Source organism: Triplophysa rosa, linkage group LG11 (genome assembly GCF_024868665.1).
Source record: "Triplophysa rosa linkage group LG11, Trosa_1v2, whole genome shotgun sequence".
Lineage (NCBI taxonomy): Eukaryota > Metazoa > Chordata > Actinopteri > Cypriniformes > Nemacheilidae > Triplophysa > Triplophysa rosa.
The window spans coordinates 6501853-6522355 of NC_079900.1; the positions used below are offsets into that span (position 1 = coordinate 6501853).

General features: G+C 40.7%; 3 protein-coding genes across 3 annotated transcripts; 2 read left to right on the plus strand and 1 right to left on the minus strand.

Annotated features, from left to right (window-relative positions):
• Nucleotides 1-128: 128 nt before the first annotated feature.
• On the minus strand, nt 129-6779 carry nr1d1 (nuclear receptor subfamily 1, group d, member 1). Its single transcript, XM_057346927.1, has 8 exons — nt 6275-6779; nt 3116-3424; nt 2935-3023; nt 2646-2790; nt 1869-2542; nt 1570-1755; nt 1151-1361; nt 129-1018 (listed from the first exon to the last, which is right to left on the minus strand). The coding sequence occupies exons 1-8, from the start codon at nt 6321-6323 to the stop codon at nt 822-824; spliced, it is 1860 nt and encodes a 619-aa protein (XP_057202910.1). The 5' UTR covers nt 6324-6779; the 3' UTR covers nt 129-821.
• Nucleotides 6780-10558: 3779 nt separating this feature from the next.
• LOC130561261 (major histocompatibility complex class I-related gene protein) lies at nt 10559-14523 on the plus strand. Its single transcript, XM_057345467.1, is given in 5 exon segments — nt 10559-10634; nt 13459-13473; nt 13476-13664; nt 13667-13744; nt 13830-14523. Coding segments are annotated over 5 exon segments (765 nt in total). The 3' UTR covers nt 14237-14523.
• Nucleotides 14524-14652: 129 nt separating this feature from the next.
• msl1a (MSL complex subunit 1a) lies at nt 14653-19841 on the plus strand. Its single transcript, XM_057345850.1, has 9 exons — nt 14653-14784; nt 15448-16090; nt 17762-17955; nt 18054-18295; nt 18393-18457; nt 18540-18607; nt 18791-18915; nt 19024-19096; nt 19193-19841. Exons 2-9 carry the CDS (start codon nt 15563-15565, stop codon nt 19281-19283), a joined length of 1386 nt encoding a protein of 461 aa, XP_057201833.1. The 5' UTR covers nt 14653-14784; nt 15448-15562; the 3' UTR covers nt 19284-19841.
• The last annotated feature ends 662 nt before the right edge of the window (nt 19842-20503 follow it).

Here is a 20503-nt window from a genome sequence, read left to right on the forward strand (position 1 = left end):
TTCTACTTTGATTCTGTCATCAATTACTCATCCTCCTGTAGTTTCAAACCTGTATGACTTTCTTCTGCAGAACACAAAAAAAGATATTTTGAATAGAATGTTGGTAACAGAAAAAAGACAACACACTACACACCCGTTTAATAAAATGCTTTTATGATTTTAATGACATCTTGAAATGCATGTCTGGTTGTTGTCCTAGAATTTGCATACACTCTACTTATACATTTGTGTCCATATATAATTTCCATTGAGCATGTGAACTTTACAAAAAATATATATTATACACTGTAAAACATTTAAAATATGTATATATTATTTACATTTATTTACACATAGGGAATATGTGTAGGCTAATATTTTATACAGCTTTTATTTTTTAGTTAAATGTGGGTGTAGCAAGAACCAGGCCTGACTGGGTATGAGAAAACATTCAGCAGCTGGTTTCTTCTGTCTCCTGTCTGGAACTGGCCTGGAGATCCTTGCAAGAAGCATTTTGCACTTGTTCCATGGCTTCCCCTGTCTGACCAAGGGTCCCATATATACAGTTTCTTAAGTCCAAATTTGAGTTGCCACCCTCTGGCATAGTGGGTTGAAGCATTTCCAACTATTCAATTAGCTTGCCACCAATTTCAAGTAAATGTCCTCTATAGTCTTTCTGTATCTGGCCATGCATGCTATTAACTGGCTATTAAAGCCGTTTACACTTTATTACAAAGCGTCCCTTCAGATATATGATCGAGTGATCTTAAGGTCCAACGGCATCAGTTTGTTTTCTCTTGGATTCCCTTGGTTCCCTTTCTGTCTTTCAGCGATCTGTGACCTCACGCGTCAATGCGGAATGAAAGCAGCTTCTCAGAATGCATGTTGTTCAGTGTCCGCAGGTCTGGAAGCTTGAGCAGCAGCTTGGTGAATCGGGATGGGTCGCCAGGTCCGCCCTTGCAGACGAGGGTTCGAAGAGCCCGGATGAGACTTTCCTGGAGGATCTCTACAGAATTCACGTTTTCAATTCCAGACCGATCTGAATGAGAAAAAACACACATGAGAGAGAATTACAAAACGGTAATGTCACCCAATAAGCAAAAAAGGTCAATCATCGAGTTTCCTGTTGAAAAACAATGACCACGGTAATGGATACTTATATAGGACTCACCAGCAGACACCAGCACCACCGCAGTGAAGAGCCCCAGTTCTTCTGGTGACAGCTCTAACGCGTTGAGTTTTTCACTGAAGTCAAACATGGTGCCTAAAAGATCGCCCATGCCCATGCTTTTCAAAGCCTCCAGGCTGTAGGTGGCACCAGAAATGAACGTTACCGTCTTTTCTTTTACGTTAAACAGAGAGGAGAAGCGTACCATGAGGACCTGCAGGAGACATTAGAAGATGGTTAATCCAACATGACACAACAAGGTAAGAGAATATCTAAACTAACTAAGATAAATGTAAAAAAGTTAGTTTTAACATGTTAGATAGTGTTAAACTAGCCTGAAGAAAACTCAAAAGATACACTCGTCATTTTGTTGTAACAAGCGTTGTTTCGCATTCAAGTCTGATGTTGAAAAAAAAACTCACCTCAAACGTCCCAGCTTTCAGCAAAGTGACCTGGTCATTCTGGGATAATGTGCTAAATCCCGGGATGTGTTTGGCAAACTCCACCACTTCCCGCACAGCTGGTGTGAAGCTAAGGGAGAAGTCTTCCCAAATTTCCTGGGGTGTTTTGTTGGGGTCCGAGTAAAGATGCATGTTCATTGGACAAGCCTGTAAAAAATCAAGTCGGATAACGTTCAGACACGTTCAAAACATCACGTTCTCAAGCTCATTTCCAAAATATCTTCAATAAAAATTGCTTTATCCAAATACAATTGTCTTACCAGCAGAATCTCTTTGCGTTTCTTCCACGGACAGCTGTGTCCCTGCGAGCTGCTGTTCATCTCTTGGTGGACCCCGTAGAAATGACTGTTGTTATTGTGCATCATTCCAGACCCTGAGGAGGCCTGAAAATGTTGCCCGTTTTCTAGTGGTGCCTCAAAGTTGTTACGATTATGGTTGACATTATTGTCATGGTGGTAGATGGTGTTTTGGCCATTGAGGTGATAACCAGTCGTGCAGCGATTGTGGCTTCGGTTGTCCATGTCTCCATTGTGAGGCAGCAGTGTCAAACCTAACTTATCATGGGCGTAGACGAAGGTCTCCCGATGTGCCCTGGTTATGGCGGTGATGGTTTTTTCGACACCCGGACTGGAGCACAGCGGTGGAGAAGAGGAGACCGGTGGGGGACTCTGAGCCGGCTGTGCCGACCTTGAGTCCGGGGCAGGGGGAGATGGTGCTGTGGGCACCGCAGGGGGCTGGGGTGCCACAGTAAGACCCGGGCACGGAGACGTGGAAGAAGATGGGGATGAAGATGACGAACAGGGGGTGTTGGATGTGATGCTGGCCATCTGGAATTCATTCTGCAATTGGTTGTTCACCATGTTGTTCATGGCATTCTGCATCTCGGCAAGCATCCGCTGCTTCTCGCGCTTTGGGATGCGGCCGAAACGCACAGCTGGGGATTTGAAAAGGACAGAAAAGGTCACAAAATGTATGATGTATTTTCATTGTGTGGCAAATAAAACTGTACTTCGTGCTTTGTAGCACAAGATGCTCACCGTCACGGGACATGCCCACAGATAGACACTTTTTAAAGCGGCACTGCTGGCACCTGTTCCGGTTGATCCTCATAATTGTACAAGTTTCATTTTTCAGGCACTTCTTGTACTGGATGTTCTGCTGGATGCTGCGTCGAAAGAAACCCTGTGGATCGCAGATATAATATACATGTTACTCTATACATGTACATGTTATATATATATATATATATGTGTGTGGGTGTGTGTGTGTGTGTGTGTGTGTGTGTGTGTGTGTGTGTGTGTGTGTGTGAGCGTGCAACTATCTCACCTTGCATCCCTCACAGGCATGGACACCATAGTGAAATCCAGAAGCCACGTCTCCACACACTTTGCACAGCAACACCATTCCATTCAGTTCTGAGTCGAGAGAAAACCAGACATTAATATTATATACTCTCTGATTTATGCTACTATAAAGATCGATCACGCTAAATATTCTTAACGCTTACTTGTAAGCGAGGCAACTGATTTGTTGGGAGAGTTGCGTGCACTTCCGCCATCATCACGGCCTCTCGGAGATCCGCTGGAACACGAGGAGCTTCCGTCCTCACCTGATCCTGAACTTGAGCTGCTGCTGCTGAAGCTGGTGTACATGCGCAACGAATCGTGGGATCCATTGGGAGATGGTGGGAACGATGATCCGAAACAAGGCTGTGTGAAGGACTGCATGCTGCTGTTGGAGTTTTCACTGTACATGGACAAGGGGCTGGTGCGGTTGGGAGAGCCTCCGCACGATCCGATGTACGATATTACCCCACCTAGTGATGGAAAGAGAAGCATGTGTTTACAAAAAGCTTTGAGATACTTTATATAACATTTACACCATTCCTCCCACCGCGCTTGCACTGTGGGAACGCTCACTCGTAAAAAGTAAGAGAGGAGGCCCACCGAGCGGGAGCTGAGAATGTTCTCAGGTATTTTTGGCCTTCCTAAAACAGTGCGTATTGTGACGTTTCTGCAAATACTTGTCTCGGGTAAATCACAAGGAGTTTCAGTTAAAAACTGGCTGAGAGAACCGGTATGGGTGGAGCAGACAGGATTTTCTAGGAATTGTTATTGCTTTGCTGTAAACTGCACAGGGACATAAAAAGTTACAGCGGCCGCTCCTTTTATTTCCTGTGGGGATTAATGACACTGGAAAGCCACGTGAGCATGTGGCATCTGTCTTATATACACAACTCTGCGCATACTGTAGCACATGCCTATACATGTGTGTTGACTTTTTACAACTGTTTGCTTTGTGTTATTTGGATCTTGCTCTTTGGCGTTTGCTCAAATCAGATCACAATAGTCTACTTTACTCTTGAGGAACTATACAATGAGTTTACACTGTTTTGAGCTGTTTATGGATAGCCACTGCTATTTATTATTTATATCTTAATTTCCTCTCATTATTTCTGTACACCTACAAAAAGTGGTGTGTTCCTGTAGTTTAATTGGTAAAGCATTGTGCTAGAAATGCAAAGGTCATGGGTTTGACCCCGCCAGGGCACACACATAAGCCTACTAATGAAAGAAATGTATTGATTGATATGATATGATCAGGCTTATACAGTTATTCTTACATTTGATCTTTCGTTGTTAATTTTTCAAACTGACACAGCGCAGCAACAATAATGTTAAACGCCAGGCGCAAGTCGGTGCTGTGGAGATTATACATTAATTTATATTAGTGCTGTAAACTAGCACAAAAGGTCAGAAAGTCACTGTGTCAGGTGGGGCAACAGCGGACAAACTTGGTGTTGTTTTGTCACCCCATTTTTGCTCAAAATGTTTCTAAACGCCTGTCGCGCGTTACATTTGTCAAACTTTTATTCGTAGGAACCAAAGATCACCAGCAAATTGCATCACTTCACAAAACTGCATCAAACAGTGTGCGCTTTAAATATATTGTCATGGCTCACTAATAGTTTTTTTATTTATTTAAACGCTTCCCTGGCATCGATGAATAAACACCGTGTCAAAGGAAATCTTGTGTAAGCATTACAGGGCGCATGTGAGCTGTTCCAGGATATCATCTGGGAAGCACGCCTCCTCTCCACGTGCACCATTCTGACATCCTTCAACACGCGCTGCTTTTGACACGCCTCTCAAAACACGCCCGGTTTTTACAAATGATTCTAATGTTCAATCTCGCCCACGCGTAAAATGCCGTAAATATTTAGCTAGTGTTCAATAGAATTATCTCTGAAGCAGGAATAATAAAACAGCGAGCCACGAGAGTTCGGAGGTCAGTTACTGTATAAAGTTTAACACACTGGAAGTAGCTAATTGCATTAATAATGTGCAGTAACGGACAAAAATGGTCAGTAAGTAAGTTAGTTGCATAGTTGAATAAACTATATTCGTCCGCCAAGAAGTGCACAAATCCACTATTTGATGTGAACGTTTGCAAAGCAACATAACTATTAACGTGACAATAAAGAACGTGTTGTCAGAAGTGTGCGTTGATTTGGATTTGCATGCGGCTCCTCCAATCAGGATTTAGAGTCGGGACGCATCGTTTTGTAACAACAAATGTATCAATAATAAGCGAGTCCGACAAATACATGTCTTCTGTAGCTCATAAATTAACGTTTGAAAACACAACTTGACTCAAAATAAAACGGCAACCCTATATGTTTGAGTACAGTAACCCCAAAATATGATATATTACAGGCTGGGGTGGGGATGTTTTGTGACGCCGCTGCATTCATGTCATAAAGAGAGAGAAAAAACTGTTATGTTAAAGTGGATCGAGCATGTCCTACTTTTGAAGTGAACACGGGTTAACGTGATGTCCAGCCCCCCCTTCTCAACATTCGGTCCAATCACATCGCGCACATGGCCCAGCCTGCCGCGTCACACACGGGTTCGCGTTGGGAGGGCAGACACGTCGCGAGGAGGAATTATGTAATGAGCCCTACGCTTGCCAATGGATGTAGGCGGAGAGCAGAGAATGAAAACAAAAAGCACATGGCTAGACTCGGCTGTCCATGTGAATCAGCGACTCGACTGCATCACAGGGATGTCCGTACACCTGACTTTATAGTTATGACCTAGTTCCCCGAAATTCACGAGAACAGTGTTTCTTAACCTGTGATGTCCTTGTCTTTGTTTGACATTTACTTTTTTTATCTATATCGCGAACTTTTCTCGAGATAGATGCTATATGGCATTTCAAATTAAGTACAGTTTAATGCCTTTCCCCGTCGTCGGAGTCATACGGAGTGCATACATTACATGCAAATGTCATTAAGTATTTACATATGAAAAATATATGTTTATCATTGCACATTCAAAAAACGTATTTTGAACAGACTCGTGCGCTCGTTAAAAAACATAATGAAACTGCGATGCATTATTCTTGGGTCATACGCAACATACCGTCCCATTCATGTAATGTTTACAATCAGTGTGGCAAGTAAACCAAGAGATACATATACACGATAAATGACTACATCAACAATACTTTTTTTAATCTGTTTGTTCCAAAATTCAGTAGCGCGTAATGCAACATTATATTCGACATCATAACGCAGTTGACACAGATCAAGCAGAGACGCGCAAAATATCAAAAGTCGTGTTGGTAAATATCACTGTTTCTAAAAGCAAACAAAAAGTCTTACCTGTGTTCGAGTCTGCTGCTGTGGTCATATTGAGCCCCAGTAGAGTCATGCAAGTTTTGATGAAATAATCTTAGCGGCAACCCCTAGAGAAGATATGCCCTATCTCTCTAGATGCACTTCTGTTTTCTTTTAGATCAGTTCTTTTTCAGGGTAGAGTCATAGACGTCTCGTAATTGAATATAATAAGCGCGCATCTAAAATATGCCGAGAAAAGAGAACGAAAGCTGCGCTGGGACGCAGCTCACAGCTAAGCTCAATGAGACGTGGTTCATTTAATAATAGCGTATCATAAACCAGCGCGCGTGTCCTGTCACTCGCCCAGTCAGTGTCGCTCTGAACTGTTCTGTCAAGTCGGCCCGGTTTTGCTTGGACTGCCTCGTTTCAATGTACATGCCTGGATGAGATAAGCGCAGGCGCACCGGATCCATTGCTGCTGCACGAGGCTCGAAATGTGTCCATGTGACCCGAGCGAGATCCTCGTGCCCCAGTGACACAGTTTCTCCCAAACACATTCTCTCGGTACGCAAAGTCCCCGCGCACGTGGCTATCTCAGTATTGGCAAATGTAGTTTAAGTTGAAAAGTTTTAAAGTTGCCTGACAACCATTTGGTTTTATGATTGTTTCTGTGCTTGTGCATAATGCGTAAAAGTGTTTTGGAAAGAGGAACGTTTTAAGTCAGGTGTGTAAATACAAATCAGCAAATGATAAAATACAATTTGTAAGTGTTTGTAAGTAAGATCTTGTTTGTAAGATACTTATTGTAACTAGCCTCCATTGATTGTCATTTTGGAAAAACATTAGATAACATAGGCTAAACAAGATGATGCATTTGTTTTTCTCTTGAAAAGCTATTCATATCCAACGTGACATGAAGAAATTAGTGCAATTAAATGTAATTGAATGTGTAGTCAGGCTGACTCACTCATGAAATAATATTATTGTCTCGAATAAAACCACCTTAAATTAAAAACTAATTTTAGGTCATTTGAAAAACAACAACAACACAATTTTACATTATGCAAAACATCACGTGCCACTATAACTTATTTTTAGACGTGGTCGGTGCTTGTATGGCATTAAAAATATGATAAAGCAGTCTGCATCTCATAAGGTGTAGTATGCTTTTTCCCCAAAAAGATACACACATTGGAAACACACGCAAAAACATCTAATGAATGTAATCACAGAATAAGTTTATTTATAACAACACAGCACTCAAATATTCATCCTGGTTTAACAGTTCTTATGCCACCAATTCTGCTGTCTGAGTTAATTAATATTCGGTTATATTGTTTAACAATTTTAAAATGTACAAAGTCAACAGCTTTAATATCTTATGTTTTTTTTTCTCCTCTGCGCTCCTTTTCAGCACTCCGTCAATTCATCCCCCAAAGAACTAGTCACTGTGCGCTGTGCCCCAGATAGAAAGACCGACCATCTTTAGCAGACCATTATTTTCTTCTTTTCGGGCTCAGGCGGCACGTGCCTGGGAACAAAACCGTAGGTTGCTAAAAAAAAGACCATCTTGCAGCGTCATGTGTATATGAAGCACAACAGTAACATCACTTACCCTAACTGCAGCCGCACTTGTTGATATAACGTGAATCACTCAAGCGCCTCACTGCAGGTACGATTTATCATTCTCACCTGCACAACAACAGTGCGTGACAATGCACGTGACCGTGCAACAGAGTCTCTCTCCAAAACAAACATGCATGATTCAGTGGTGTGGCAAAAAGCCGTTTCCTCCAAGTGTTTTGAATGGACCACGCCTGTTAGCGCTATTTTCTGACCATCGTTTCCGACACGTTTCTTAAGCGAATGCATCTTGTTTACACTGTCAAGGTTATAATATAATATTAATAACAATGCCTCAGGATAAGCGAGGCAGTTATCGTCACGTTTGAAAATCACGCATCGCGTAATCACTTGAGTGGATTTAAAACTGCGCGCATCTCGACTCTGGCGACTTGTAGCAAAGGCAGCGTGTGCACGACTGTATTTGTAACATCCCTGGATTGTCACATGCAGACCCTAGCACCGAAAGAAGTGCACGATCTTTGTGGTCACGCGCGCATGGGGCGCACCAGTGTACCATAATCTCACCAACCTATTCTCAGACGCACATTTATCCACAGAGGCAAATTACATGATCATCTAAAAAAAAAGCATCAATGTTTGCAGCTGCTTAAACTTGAATACTCAAAAGTCATTTTATTAAGCCATACCGAAGAATGTGTATTAACCCTTTTCAGGCAGTGGTCAGCTATTAAAATAAATAAGATAAATTAATAAAAATAATAAAATAAAAAATATTGCATATGCATGGGTTTTTGTCACGATTGAGGTGCAGAGAGAACCCAGATGCAGGCAGGCAGTGAAGGGGTTAACTCAACCAGACTTTAATAACTAATAAAACACAAAACAAACACCCTCAATGGGGGAAAACGATATATATAAGAGATATAAAGAAAACTAAGACTTCCCACGAGGGGGCAAAACGAAAACAAGAACAGCCAATAACAAATAAACTAACTAAAAACAATGACCAAACGTCTTACCAAAAATAACATGGAAGGGAACACAGGCAGGGCAAGGAACCAGGAACACAAAGACTTTTCCAACGAGAACGGGCACAGGGCACAAGAACAGATACACAACGCACGTACAACGTAATCCAAAGGCCCAAGACAATGAAACATGAGGGCATTTATAGGGGAAGACAAACGAGGGATAACGAGCAAGGGCAGGTGTGGAACATCAAACACTCAGGGAAAGATAACAAGGAAACGAGAGGAGCGGGGCCAATGACAAGACACTGGAGGGAACGCATATTATTGTCAAAAGAACAATAATATGTTTCTCTCCACACATAACCAAAGACTTTGCCATGACTCTGCTACAGGACCAAGAAAAACATGACTAAATGAAGCAGAGCCATGACAGGTTTTGATGACAGTACACAACAACCAATAGTATACAGTCAGTGTGAAGCTGTTGTATGTGGAAATATGTAAATAATTGAAAATGTGTATAAAAAGTAAACATCTTGTTTTTAAGCCCAAAGAGAAATCAAAACACATGGAAAGTCCTTAATGAGGCAATCTCCTTAATGTCTCCTATTTCTGACTTAGAAGTAATATTTGTAATAGCTTTAACAAAAACTGTGGTGCCATGGTACATTACAATGGTTGTTTATTATTCTTTAATATTTTGTGTTGTTTGGTTTATATTGAGTTAGAGGAATAGTTCACCCAAAAATGAAAATTCTGTCATGAATTATTCACTCTCTAGTTGTTCCAAAAAAAAAACAGTTCTTGGCCACCATTGATTACAATGGTAGTCAAAAGAGCACCAGAACTGTTTGCTTTCCAACATTCTTCAAAATATCTTCTTTTGTGTTTAACAGAATAAAAAGATTGTAAAGTAATTTTCCTACTATGGTAGTCAATGGTGGCCAAGACCTGTTTGGTTATGAGTAAATGATGACAGGTTTTTTTGGTGGGGGGGACTATCCCTACAAAAGTCTTTACTAGTATCGACTCTCCAGACTTGTCCTATTAGTGATGCTCATCAATTTATAATGTGGTAATCTCAGTGGCACAGAACTCTGAATATCCTAACTATTTTTCTATTACTTCATGTGTTATTTGTCCGCTTTGTTGTCCGTGCTCGACAACGTGAGGAAGTATTGGCATGGCACACGATCACATTCCCATCATTGAGTTTTTTTTCTCTTTGGCAACACTAAAGGCTAAACCTATCTTAATGCCCTGAAGATATGTACATTACTATTTCTTGGTCAGCACAACTGTTTCAATGTATCCACATAAAACATCGGAATGAATACGCGATGATGAGTTTTTAAAGTAGTTTAATTAAATAGCAACAATTTGATGGGTGGTCTCTGGTGGGCATTCTGTGGTTGTTAAAACCCACCGGGATATATAAATTCGCTAAATAAAAACTTAGAACCAAACTAGTTCAGTATTTATCTAGGTCACTTGAGCTTATAACCTACTGTCCGCGTGACTTAATGAGATACAGCACCTGTGTCTCATTGCTGGTTTAAAAACAACAAAACTCAACATCAATGATATAACCAAGTATGCAAAATGGCAATTCCAATGTCATATGTTTCTAGCAGCTTTTAGAGTAGTTTACATTAACATCCAGTGCGCACTCCAATACATTAAACCTGATAAATACATCAAATAGATACAGAACTATTCGTTTCTGCAACAATTGCGGTGTAGACTTACAAAGCAAATATAACAAACGGTAATGGAGGCATCTTTCATTGATGCGGTACAGATGAAAATGCGTACCTCTTTTTCTGATCACGGTCCCCGTGCGCCATGTGAGTGGTCCAGCTCCGAGGACATTGCAGCACGCACAGGAGCGTGTTAGGGGAGTGTCGTCACTGCTGCGGATGCGCATGGTCACCAGGCTGGTCCACGTGCGGGGGCGCTGTTACAACGTCAGCTCTGGAAGTGGAACACTAAAGTGGGCGTCGACACGGCGCTCTATTTTCGTGGAAAGCATCGGTCATCCACTAGACTAGTGTAAACATCTATTAGTCCGGAGAAACAAAACCCGCGTCAAGGGGTTGTGAATGTGATTTCTGTTCCTATGCCGGTGTTCTGCCAATTGTTATAAGGCACAGCTGTATAGATGCTTGCAGGTTGTTACAAATACAACGCATGTAGCTTTGTCTGGCACAAGTCTGACAGGTTTTATCAATAGCCTATCCCTCCCAAGATAAAAGTGAGTCGATACTCACTTTTATCTTGAATATCGTGAGTCATACGCACACTGTTTACACTTTTTCACGCACTCAAAAATCTTCGAGAGCCATATATGCTATGTATTTAGTGCCCATGCTTTTGAAATATTGAGAACAGCTTTATCAGTTCAAATAGCACATTCTAGTGGTCAAGTCTGGAAATTACAGTTCTGTTTGTGCTTAGGGTAAAATTAAGATATGAAAAATCTTACTGTTTGGTAGTGAAGTAAATTGTCTGCAACATTAGTGCTTTTTTGGTTACAAGCATTCTTCCAAATATAGATTTGGAACAGCAATGGTGAGTAAAGGAAGACAGAACTTTCATTTTCGAGTGAACTGTTCCTTTAAGGTGAACCGCAAAGTATTATTTATTTGAGCAATGCGTGATTCCGAGTCCGACGAACTGAATCCTCGCAAGACAGGATGTTTTGCCTGTTGCATGTTTTGACCGTCTTGCCTTCCCGATATTAGAGGCATGTTGAGATCTAGAATCGAAAGTGTGTTTAATGCCTCTGTTAAAAATCCACATCATGTTATATGTTTAAAATAATCATGTTGCATTTGATCGCTGCAGTATGCATACTCTCAACCCCTGTGTTTTCTGACTCAGGTAACATTAACGTTAAGCACCAAGAATACAGTTTTTACAGAAACACTAGGTTTTAATCTGCATACCCTACATTCCAAAAATTACCTTTAACAGCCAACAAATTGAACAAATTTAATTAAAATGTGTTGAAGAGCGGGAACTTAATTGAACTCTAATCTTGCAGGCTCCCATTCGTTGTGGACAGGGGCGGACTGGCCATCTGGCATACCGGCGGTTTCCTGGTGGGCCGCTAACTAGGGATGGGCGATATTATATCGTTTGCGATATACCGGTAGAAATTCCCCACACGATAGGAATTAGTCTTCCCGCGATATAAACGATAAATTCTAGTTGATGACGTATTTCTTTGTGAGACCCATTCACAGCTTATATGTGAAGCGAAAACGGTATAGCGGAGGGCGGACATGAAGCTGAGAAAGAGTTTGCACTAAAAGACGAGCTCTAAATCTCGTTTAGGTTTGCACTGTAGATGCATCAGAGTTAATGTTTAGTTTCACTTTCATTTTATTTAATTCATTTGTTAAGTATTCGTTGATAGTCATAATACTTTACACCACAACATTTAGTTTGGCTAAAAGTATTTATTTAAACATTCGTTAGATGTTATGCGCGCGTGCGCAAATTGTTTAATACGATTTCTTGTCTGTTATATACAGGATGAACGGAGCGTCCCATGCGCAGCTCGCACCCACATGTGCTTTCATAGCGACACAGCGCGCACAGAACTGCTGCCTGTTTACATACAGAACAAATACGAGTTTGTATTACGTTATTTTAAATACGTTTATGAGCGCATATAAGTATATGAGTGCATATAAAAGCATGGATTATTTAATTAGATTTCTTTTATCCGCATTTTTCTGTTCTCTTTCTGTAGCGCGAGTCATAGACAGATTCAGTGTATGTAGCTATGAGAAGAAAAGGTTCACACAGTTCAAGAGAGAGTGATTGACAGCATGATGCGATCGATCATTTCCACCCAACAATAGAATATATACAGTTTTAGGTATGACATGATGTGTTTATTGAGCTTTAGTTCATTTAACTTTTCTTTACTACAACCTTTTGAAGTCGAATCTCACTATTATATTTTATATTTATAAAAATACTGTAGGTATATTTTAGGAGCCTGTTTGATTTGGGGTAAGTTTTACTTTTTGATAATATTTGTTTTTCTGAGGGTCTAGACTACATGCAGCTACTATCACTTGACGCAACAAACAGCGGTGGATGGCGTTATGGATATATCGTCATTTTTTATCGTTATCGCAACAAATACCAGGAATTATCGTGATAGAGTTTTAGGGCCATATCGCCCATCCCTACAGCTAACGTATGGGGCCGGAACGGAGGCGGTGGCCACTAACGTATAGGGCCGTAACGGACGCGATTGCCGCTATCGTATGGGGCCGTAACCGAGGCGTTGGCCGCTTAGACGGAAGTATTATAAATGCGAATGCACGCAACACGAATGCAAAAGACACGTATGCCCCCCCTGTCGACAGATTCGATGGAGGGCCGATGAGGAACTAAAAATGCCAAGGCCGATTTTTCTTCCCAGTCCAGCCCTGATTGTGAATCTTTGCTACGTTCTTGACTGGAGATGTTTCTGTCCCATTTCCAGAGTTCACAGTAGTTACTTACTCTCTAAAGGCCTTGTTTTATTATCTTGTGTACAACAGCATTAGTTAGGGCTTTAGCGTTTTAACTCTAAATATAAATATTACAACACAAATAGAAAATATAATTATATACACGTGCATGTAAAATTCTGTACTTCTTTCTAAGGCCTTCACGTGCAGCAGATCTGGTGGGATGTGAGCTTCTCAGAGATGAGCCTGGTACTGGCAGAATGATGACCCTGGAAGCCTTTGATGGGGAAAGAGGCTTCGAGAGACACTATGAAATTCAGGGTGACCAGCAAACTCAGTGGAAATGGCCTGTGATAAAGAGTTCGGCACAGTTGGAGTACGACGCATGGTTGCATGCTCACCTTCACCTCTGTGCATTAGCCAGCTCAAGAAATATCTAAAAAAGGAGAAAAAATGGGTGATGGCAAGAGTTAGAAACTTGCGTTGCTGGAAAAATATGACTGCACAGCTATAAAGCATGAACCCATAATGTGTTTCTTGCTTATCGGTCGTTATTTTCCCTGACAGTAAAACCAAGAGTGAGAGTGATTGAACACTCTTACAGTGACACGGGTGTAGTTCAGGTTACCTGCCTGGCAACTGGTTTTTACCCTCGACACATTAACATGTCCCTGCTTCAGGACGGCCAGCAGGTAAATGAGGAACGGGTCAAAGGTGGAGGAGTGCTACCTAATGCTGATGGGACGTACCAGATGGGGAAGAGCGTGGAGATCGGAGCTGAAGAGCATAGACGAAAGCACACCTACACATGTACTGTGACTCACCTTAGCCTGGATAACTACCTTGACATCAGTATGGTATCTCACATTTCAAGGGCAAGCTTTTTTAAACACGTGATTTATCTGTTTACTTGCACTCGTACCTGGAATACAGATAATGATTTGTTTACATTTACAGAAATAATTCTGTATTGACACTGTAAGTGAGTGTGACATTCTATTTTTCTTTAAAATATTTTATACATAAACAGCTTTATACACCATTGGTAAATTGTCTTAATTTTGCAATCTTATTTTACACTACAACCTCTCAAGAATTGTTAGCGTATACAAAAATGTTCGAATCAGTGTTCATATAAATCTAGCACATTTATTTCAATGCCAAGTTGTGTTTAAATTGCTGACAAAATGCATTTCCAACATATCAGCCACCAGAACTCCTCAGTAGGTTTTTACTGCATTTATGTATTTGTGAAACTGTACCTTTAACATTTTGAGCTAATAAAGACATTTATTGTATACGCCCTGTGGACTCGAACACTTTGTCCATATGCTTTAATATTTGACATAATGCAAAACTTTAATAGTAGAAATGCGCAATACATTGCCACGTGATGTCATAACGCAAACAGCGCTGCGCGAGTCGCGATTTCAGCGTCCTTTCCTTTCACGCAGGACAACGCGCACGCGCTGTGTTCGCACATTCAGACCAAATCCGAAAGTCGTCCAAAGGAAGGCGATAGGTGAGTTCGGGAGGGGGATACGGATATTTAAATAGCTTGTCGATTCAAAGTGACGATGAACGAATTGGAGTTGCAATGTTGTCCCTTCGGTATTTATATATTCAGCATGGTAACATGACTTAAAATGGCGCCATCGTCTCTCCAGTGCAGTCGAAGGAACTGGTGAAAACGACTGTCATTGTTTTGCAATAGATGTAAAATGGTGGCCGCCGCGCTGCTTCTAAAAATAATGAAGCCGATAGTTGGTGCACGCCCGACGTACTGCTATCGAACGGAAAAATACTAGTTGCTTTTCATATACACAATCACAGACGATGTCATCTCCGAAGAAGTAAACATTATGCATGTCACTTGTGGTGCATTTATAGCTACGCTGCATGCTAAAGAAAAGGAAAGAGGCGCAGACATGCGTATATGCGTATCTTATTTATATGCATTGTTTTGACAATATGGGCAGACATGACAACTTGGCTTCCATATGTGGTTTCATATGGAACAGTCCTTACACTTTATATGTTCAAAGCAGCTCTACAACAACAGTTAACAGAAATCTGTTCCACTCCGCTCCTCAGTTTTAAATTTGCATCAAATGTAAGGTTTTAGACACCTTACTGAGCATGGTGAGCTACTATAACTTCAATAACATTGTGTCTTTTCCTCCAGAATGGCTATAGAAAAAGAATATCAGAAGCACATATCCAGACTGCCACAAATCCCCCTCATCTGCAGAGGTGGGTATTTGTAAACCCCCCTAAATCTCCATTTGGAGGAGGTCGCAATGACTATGCGATCCACTGTGTTCACAAGTGAAGGACACAGACTGGACGCAAGCCTGAGCACAATCCACAACAGTGCAAATCATCAGCACCTACGCAAAGCAAAGTTCAGCCATCAGAGTGCATCGTCCTGTCCCGACCCATCTTCAGCAGGAGGCCACAGACAAGAGGAGAACTGGGAGACACTGGGGTTCTTGACACTCCCATCTACCAAGCAGATGGGGGCCGAAGGTTCCCCGGTTAAGAGCAAATCACTGTTTTGTCCGGCCAATCACAACCACGTGGAAAAGATGGATCCCATGGCATCAAATGGCAGCAGCCAGCGGAGAGACGGAGTGGCTGTCCCTTCACCAGAAAACAGCCCTGATGGGAAGCGTTGGAATGTGAGAAAAGGCTCCGGACTCGTGGACACGCAGACCAGCTGCATCCGACAGATCCTGCTGCTGCAACTGGAACTGATCGAGCAGCAGCAAAAGCAACTTCACAACAAGAACAAAGAGATCGATGATCTCAAGGCTGAAAAAAACATGGTAGGCTGCTGTTTTTTTGAATGATGAGTCCAATTTACATTTGTTTTAAAGTGTCATCAGTTTGTTTTAAAGATTTCCCGGAAGTCACTAAGGCCGCATTTACACCGCATGTATCAAGTGACCCAATTCCGATGTGGCACAGATCGGATATGACCCATGACCGTGTAAGCAGGAAAAAAGCACATGGATTCCGATATTTACAGATCGGTTTCAGGCCTCAATCGTATGTGGAAATAAATCTGATATGAATCGGATACGTGCAGTTGCGTCTGCCATGTAAGCAGACAGATCGGATATTTACCCGTCATTGTGAGTTGTACATCATTAATTCCTTTCAAGCAGAGCGATGATCCCGGAAAATTGCTATACAATTGCCATTATCAACACAAAAATACAAATCGCTTTAATAAATTTGATCACTCACCAACCTTTAAAACAATTACCTGTTCCACGCAACGTAGAAGTGTGAGTTTCTCTGCAGACACCCGCTTTACTTTTAACAGGCTTCACTTGACCAAGCATTTACTGATTTATTCCTCAACAAAAACATTATAAACAACATGAACATTATGATCATACACCGACCTAAGTGTCTATGTATTGTCTTTTATTAAGCGGTTTTTCGTTCGGTCTGCATGAGCTTGTTCAAAAAATCTAAATGATAAAAAACTTTCTCAGACTTTAAAAAACATTAACGATTAAGTCATTTTTGAGCTCACATTTTTTTGTAAATCATATAAATGAAAAATGCGCTGCTGTAATATCCTGTGCCTTTTATATTGCAGTTGCAAAAATACCAGCTCATTTTTACTTCAAGACTCCACTGCTTTCCGTTATAATTTGTATTGAGGCTCTGTAAAAATTTGCTTTTATTTTCATTTGACAGTTCATATTTATCTTCGTAAACTGGCTGAGCTTAATCCTTCTCTCAGAACCTTTCATTCTTTTCGTTCTTATTGTCATTGTTCTGCATTTACCAATAAATATATAAGTAAAAGGTATTCAAGTAAAGAAACAACAACAATAGGTCACACTTTATTTTAAGGTCCAATTCTCGGTATTAATAAACCATTAACTATGACTTTTGCCTCAGTAAACTACAAATTTGTTGCTTATTAATAGTTAGTAAGGTAGTTGTTAGGCATCTAATAAGCAACTAGTTAATAGTGAGAATTGGTCCCTATACTAAAGTGTTACCCAACAATATATGCTACATAATAATAATCCAAACAATATAGCTTATTTAGCCTTATTTGGCTAAATATAAAAAGAAGCGGCAATAAAAGCAAACCGCACTATTGAGCCACCTAAAAACACAGCAAGGGAAATTCCGTCACCTTGACAGCCCTACATTCACGATTAAAAAATATGCACATGACATTACATTACAAATCCTGGGACACATTATGCGTTCATTTTCTGAGATCTCTGTATGAAAAGGCAATTAAATAAGCGACAGTGGAATGACGTTTTTACTTTTTTTTGGTCAGTACGTCTACCTCGGGTTGTTTCGCCATGTGCAGAGTAAATGCAGATATCGGATATGTGTCACTTTTAAAAGAAGATGTAAACGGGTCGTCAAAAAAATCTGATATAGTCACAAAAAAGGAATTGAGCATCAAGAACTGCAGTGTAAATGCGGCCTAAGTAATGCACTTTGCGTTTGTATAGCTAATGGCACGGATTGAACGCATGGAACACAGACTACAGACGGTGAGAAAAGATGGAGATTCTCGTCCCTCTCAGACGCCTCGTCGAAAAGAGTCTGAGGCGAAGACGGCCTCCTCAAATGAGGGCCAGCAGGAGAAGCGGGTTGACGCCCCAAAACAAGAGCGCTGTGACAGAGCAGGAAGAGACACGAAAAGGTTTACATCAAAATGATCAGATTAGACAGCATTTTGCATAGATATAATAACAACCTTTTGTGTAAACAAATGTTTTTCTACATCCTTACTCCCTCAAGGAGGTTACTTTTCCAGGACTCCAGGAAGGGCAGGACGAGACGTGGACAGGCCAAGTCACCACCACCATCACCACCACCCCAGGAGGGCCCATCTCCAAAAGAGGAACCTCAGGACGTGAGTTGCTCTGGATCACAGGCGGAGGACCAGCCTTACATGACAACCACTGAGACGTGTCGTTGCCATCAGCCACCTCCGTCGCCATGGGGAGACTCTTCCCCCGTGCACGAGGACACCGTTCCAGGTGTGTTCAGTTCATGGGAATCAACTTCTGTTGTTTCTCTGTTGATGGATTTAAGATGTGCCCATTATTGAAGTGTATCATTGCTACTTGTGCGCAGTTCCGTCCTGGCGAGAGAGCATCATAGAGCCTCTGGGGCAGAAAGAGGCCTCGGACATCCCTGAGGTTAGAAAGACACAAGATGCAATCCTGTACGCAGTGACTGAAGTGAATGCTTTTATCTGAGATCTGTTTTTATTTTGTACAGTGTCTGGATGACAGTGTCTTTTTGAAGCGGCACTCAAAGCTTGAACTTGATGAAAAGAGAAGAAAAAGGTGATTTTTGACTGCATGTAGTTTATAGTATTTTATGTTAGGTGACTGTGATATACAAAAATGTCCATATTAGATAGATGATTGTTAAATTCTAAAAAAAACATCAGTTCTTAGTTTGCTTTTAAGTTCTATCTTAACATTTTCCTGACCTTGGTTTTTATTTTGTTTCATCCTCTATGTCAGGTGGGATATCCAGCGTATTCGTGAGCAGAGGATGTTTCAGCGTCTACAGCAGAGGATGAATAAAAGGAAGGTGGTTCAGGAGAGTGAACAAGAGCGGTGCTCCTTACATCCAAATCCTGAAGATGGTATGTCAAGTGTACCTGGAAAGAATTGATATCAGATGAGAATTGATAAGAGTTGCCTAACAGCGGTCTACAATAACAGTCTGATGTGCTTTTTTTGTGTTTCCTTAGTGGAGTCTATTATGGTAACACCCTTCTTGCCAACGGTGGCTTGTGGAAAACCTATCCCTAACCTAAAAGAGGAGTGAGTTAATTTTTTTAATACTGAATAATAAGGATCAAATTTGTAAATATATTTTACACTAAAATTTGTTTAATGTGTCCGTGTTTATTTACTCAGAAATTTTGAGTTGCCATTGGTGGAGGAACGTAGCCGCTGCCGCAGTGAGGTGATCAAGAAAAGGACGCCACATCGGAGGTGTCGCAAATGAAACCATCTTCATATGCAAAGCAGTGATGACACGCACCTCTCACCACAGAGTCAACAGGAATCCGCTTCATTTATACGCCCTGTGTGTTGAAGCAAAATCTTGGCCATGTACTCTTATCTCTTCTTGGACTTAATCACTAGATTGCACTTTGAATATTTTGAGGCAGATTGTGGGCTGGCTTGGATATTGCCCCGGCTTGGCATCTATAAGAAACGGTTTTGTAATGTCTGAGAAAAAGTCTTTCATCCATGGTCATGGTGGCCTCTACAGTGTTGATTGTAACACTCACGTGGTCATGCTTACGTTATATCTCGCGATTAACTTTAGCAATATGGACCAAAGCTTTTACCATAACCCATCTGCTATATATATTAAACCATGGTTGCAGAAATACATTTTTTTTGTCAGTTGCGGTCGGGTTGCTCAGTCATAAAAAAAATTGAACATGGTTGAAAGTCATTGAAGCAGCATTTATTGTAACAGAAAGCTCTGTTAAAAAATGTGTAAGATATTTAAAGCTAAAGAAATTTTCAAATATTAAAACAAGTTGAGAAACGGGATGCATTGTTTTTCTGTCTGTTTTAAATGAATGTTTGATGGCAAACAAAAATAAAATGGATTATAACTGACGTTGGCTGCGTTTTCCAAAAGCATTATAAACAAAATGGTAGCAGTTACCAGATGATTTCTACAATCAATGTACAATGCTTTTGGTGAATACAGATATCTTTAATACCGACTAAGGAATTAAAATCATTAATTTAGATTTTCTAGACTTTTAAAGCCAATGAATTGAATTAAACAATATGCTGATATACTGTATCTATCTGGCAGTCAGCTTTGTCTCAATAGAAAAAGAAAGACATAAATATGTTTAGGGGTTTTACATTTTTGTGTAAGACATTAAAATAGCATGTTAATCTTCCCTTACAGTATGCATGGCACATTGATGATAACAGACAGTAACTTACCATGGGCATTTGTTAATGTATTCATTAACAAAAATACAATATATTCATTATTACATTTAATTTTTAATAAAAAAATAAACACAAAAAGAAAACCAGTTCTTCAACATGTTTTATCATTTACATCGTGCTGTCACTAGCAACTTACAAATGCTATTCAGATCAGCATTGTAAAACGATTTAAACAAAACCTCGAAAGAAACGTCCCTTACGTAACTCCTTTCCACACGTAATTTACCGACGCGCGTCTCC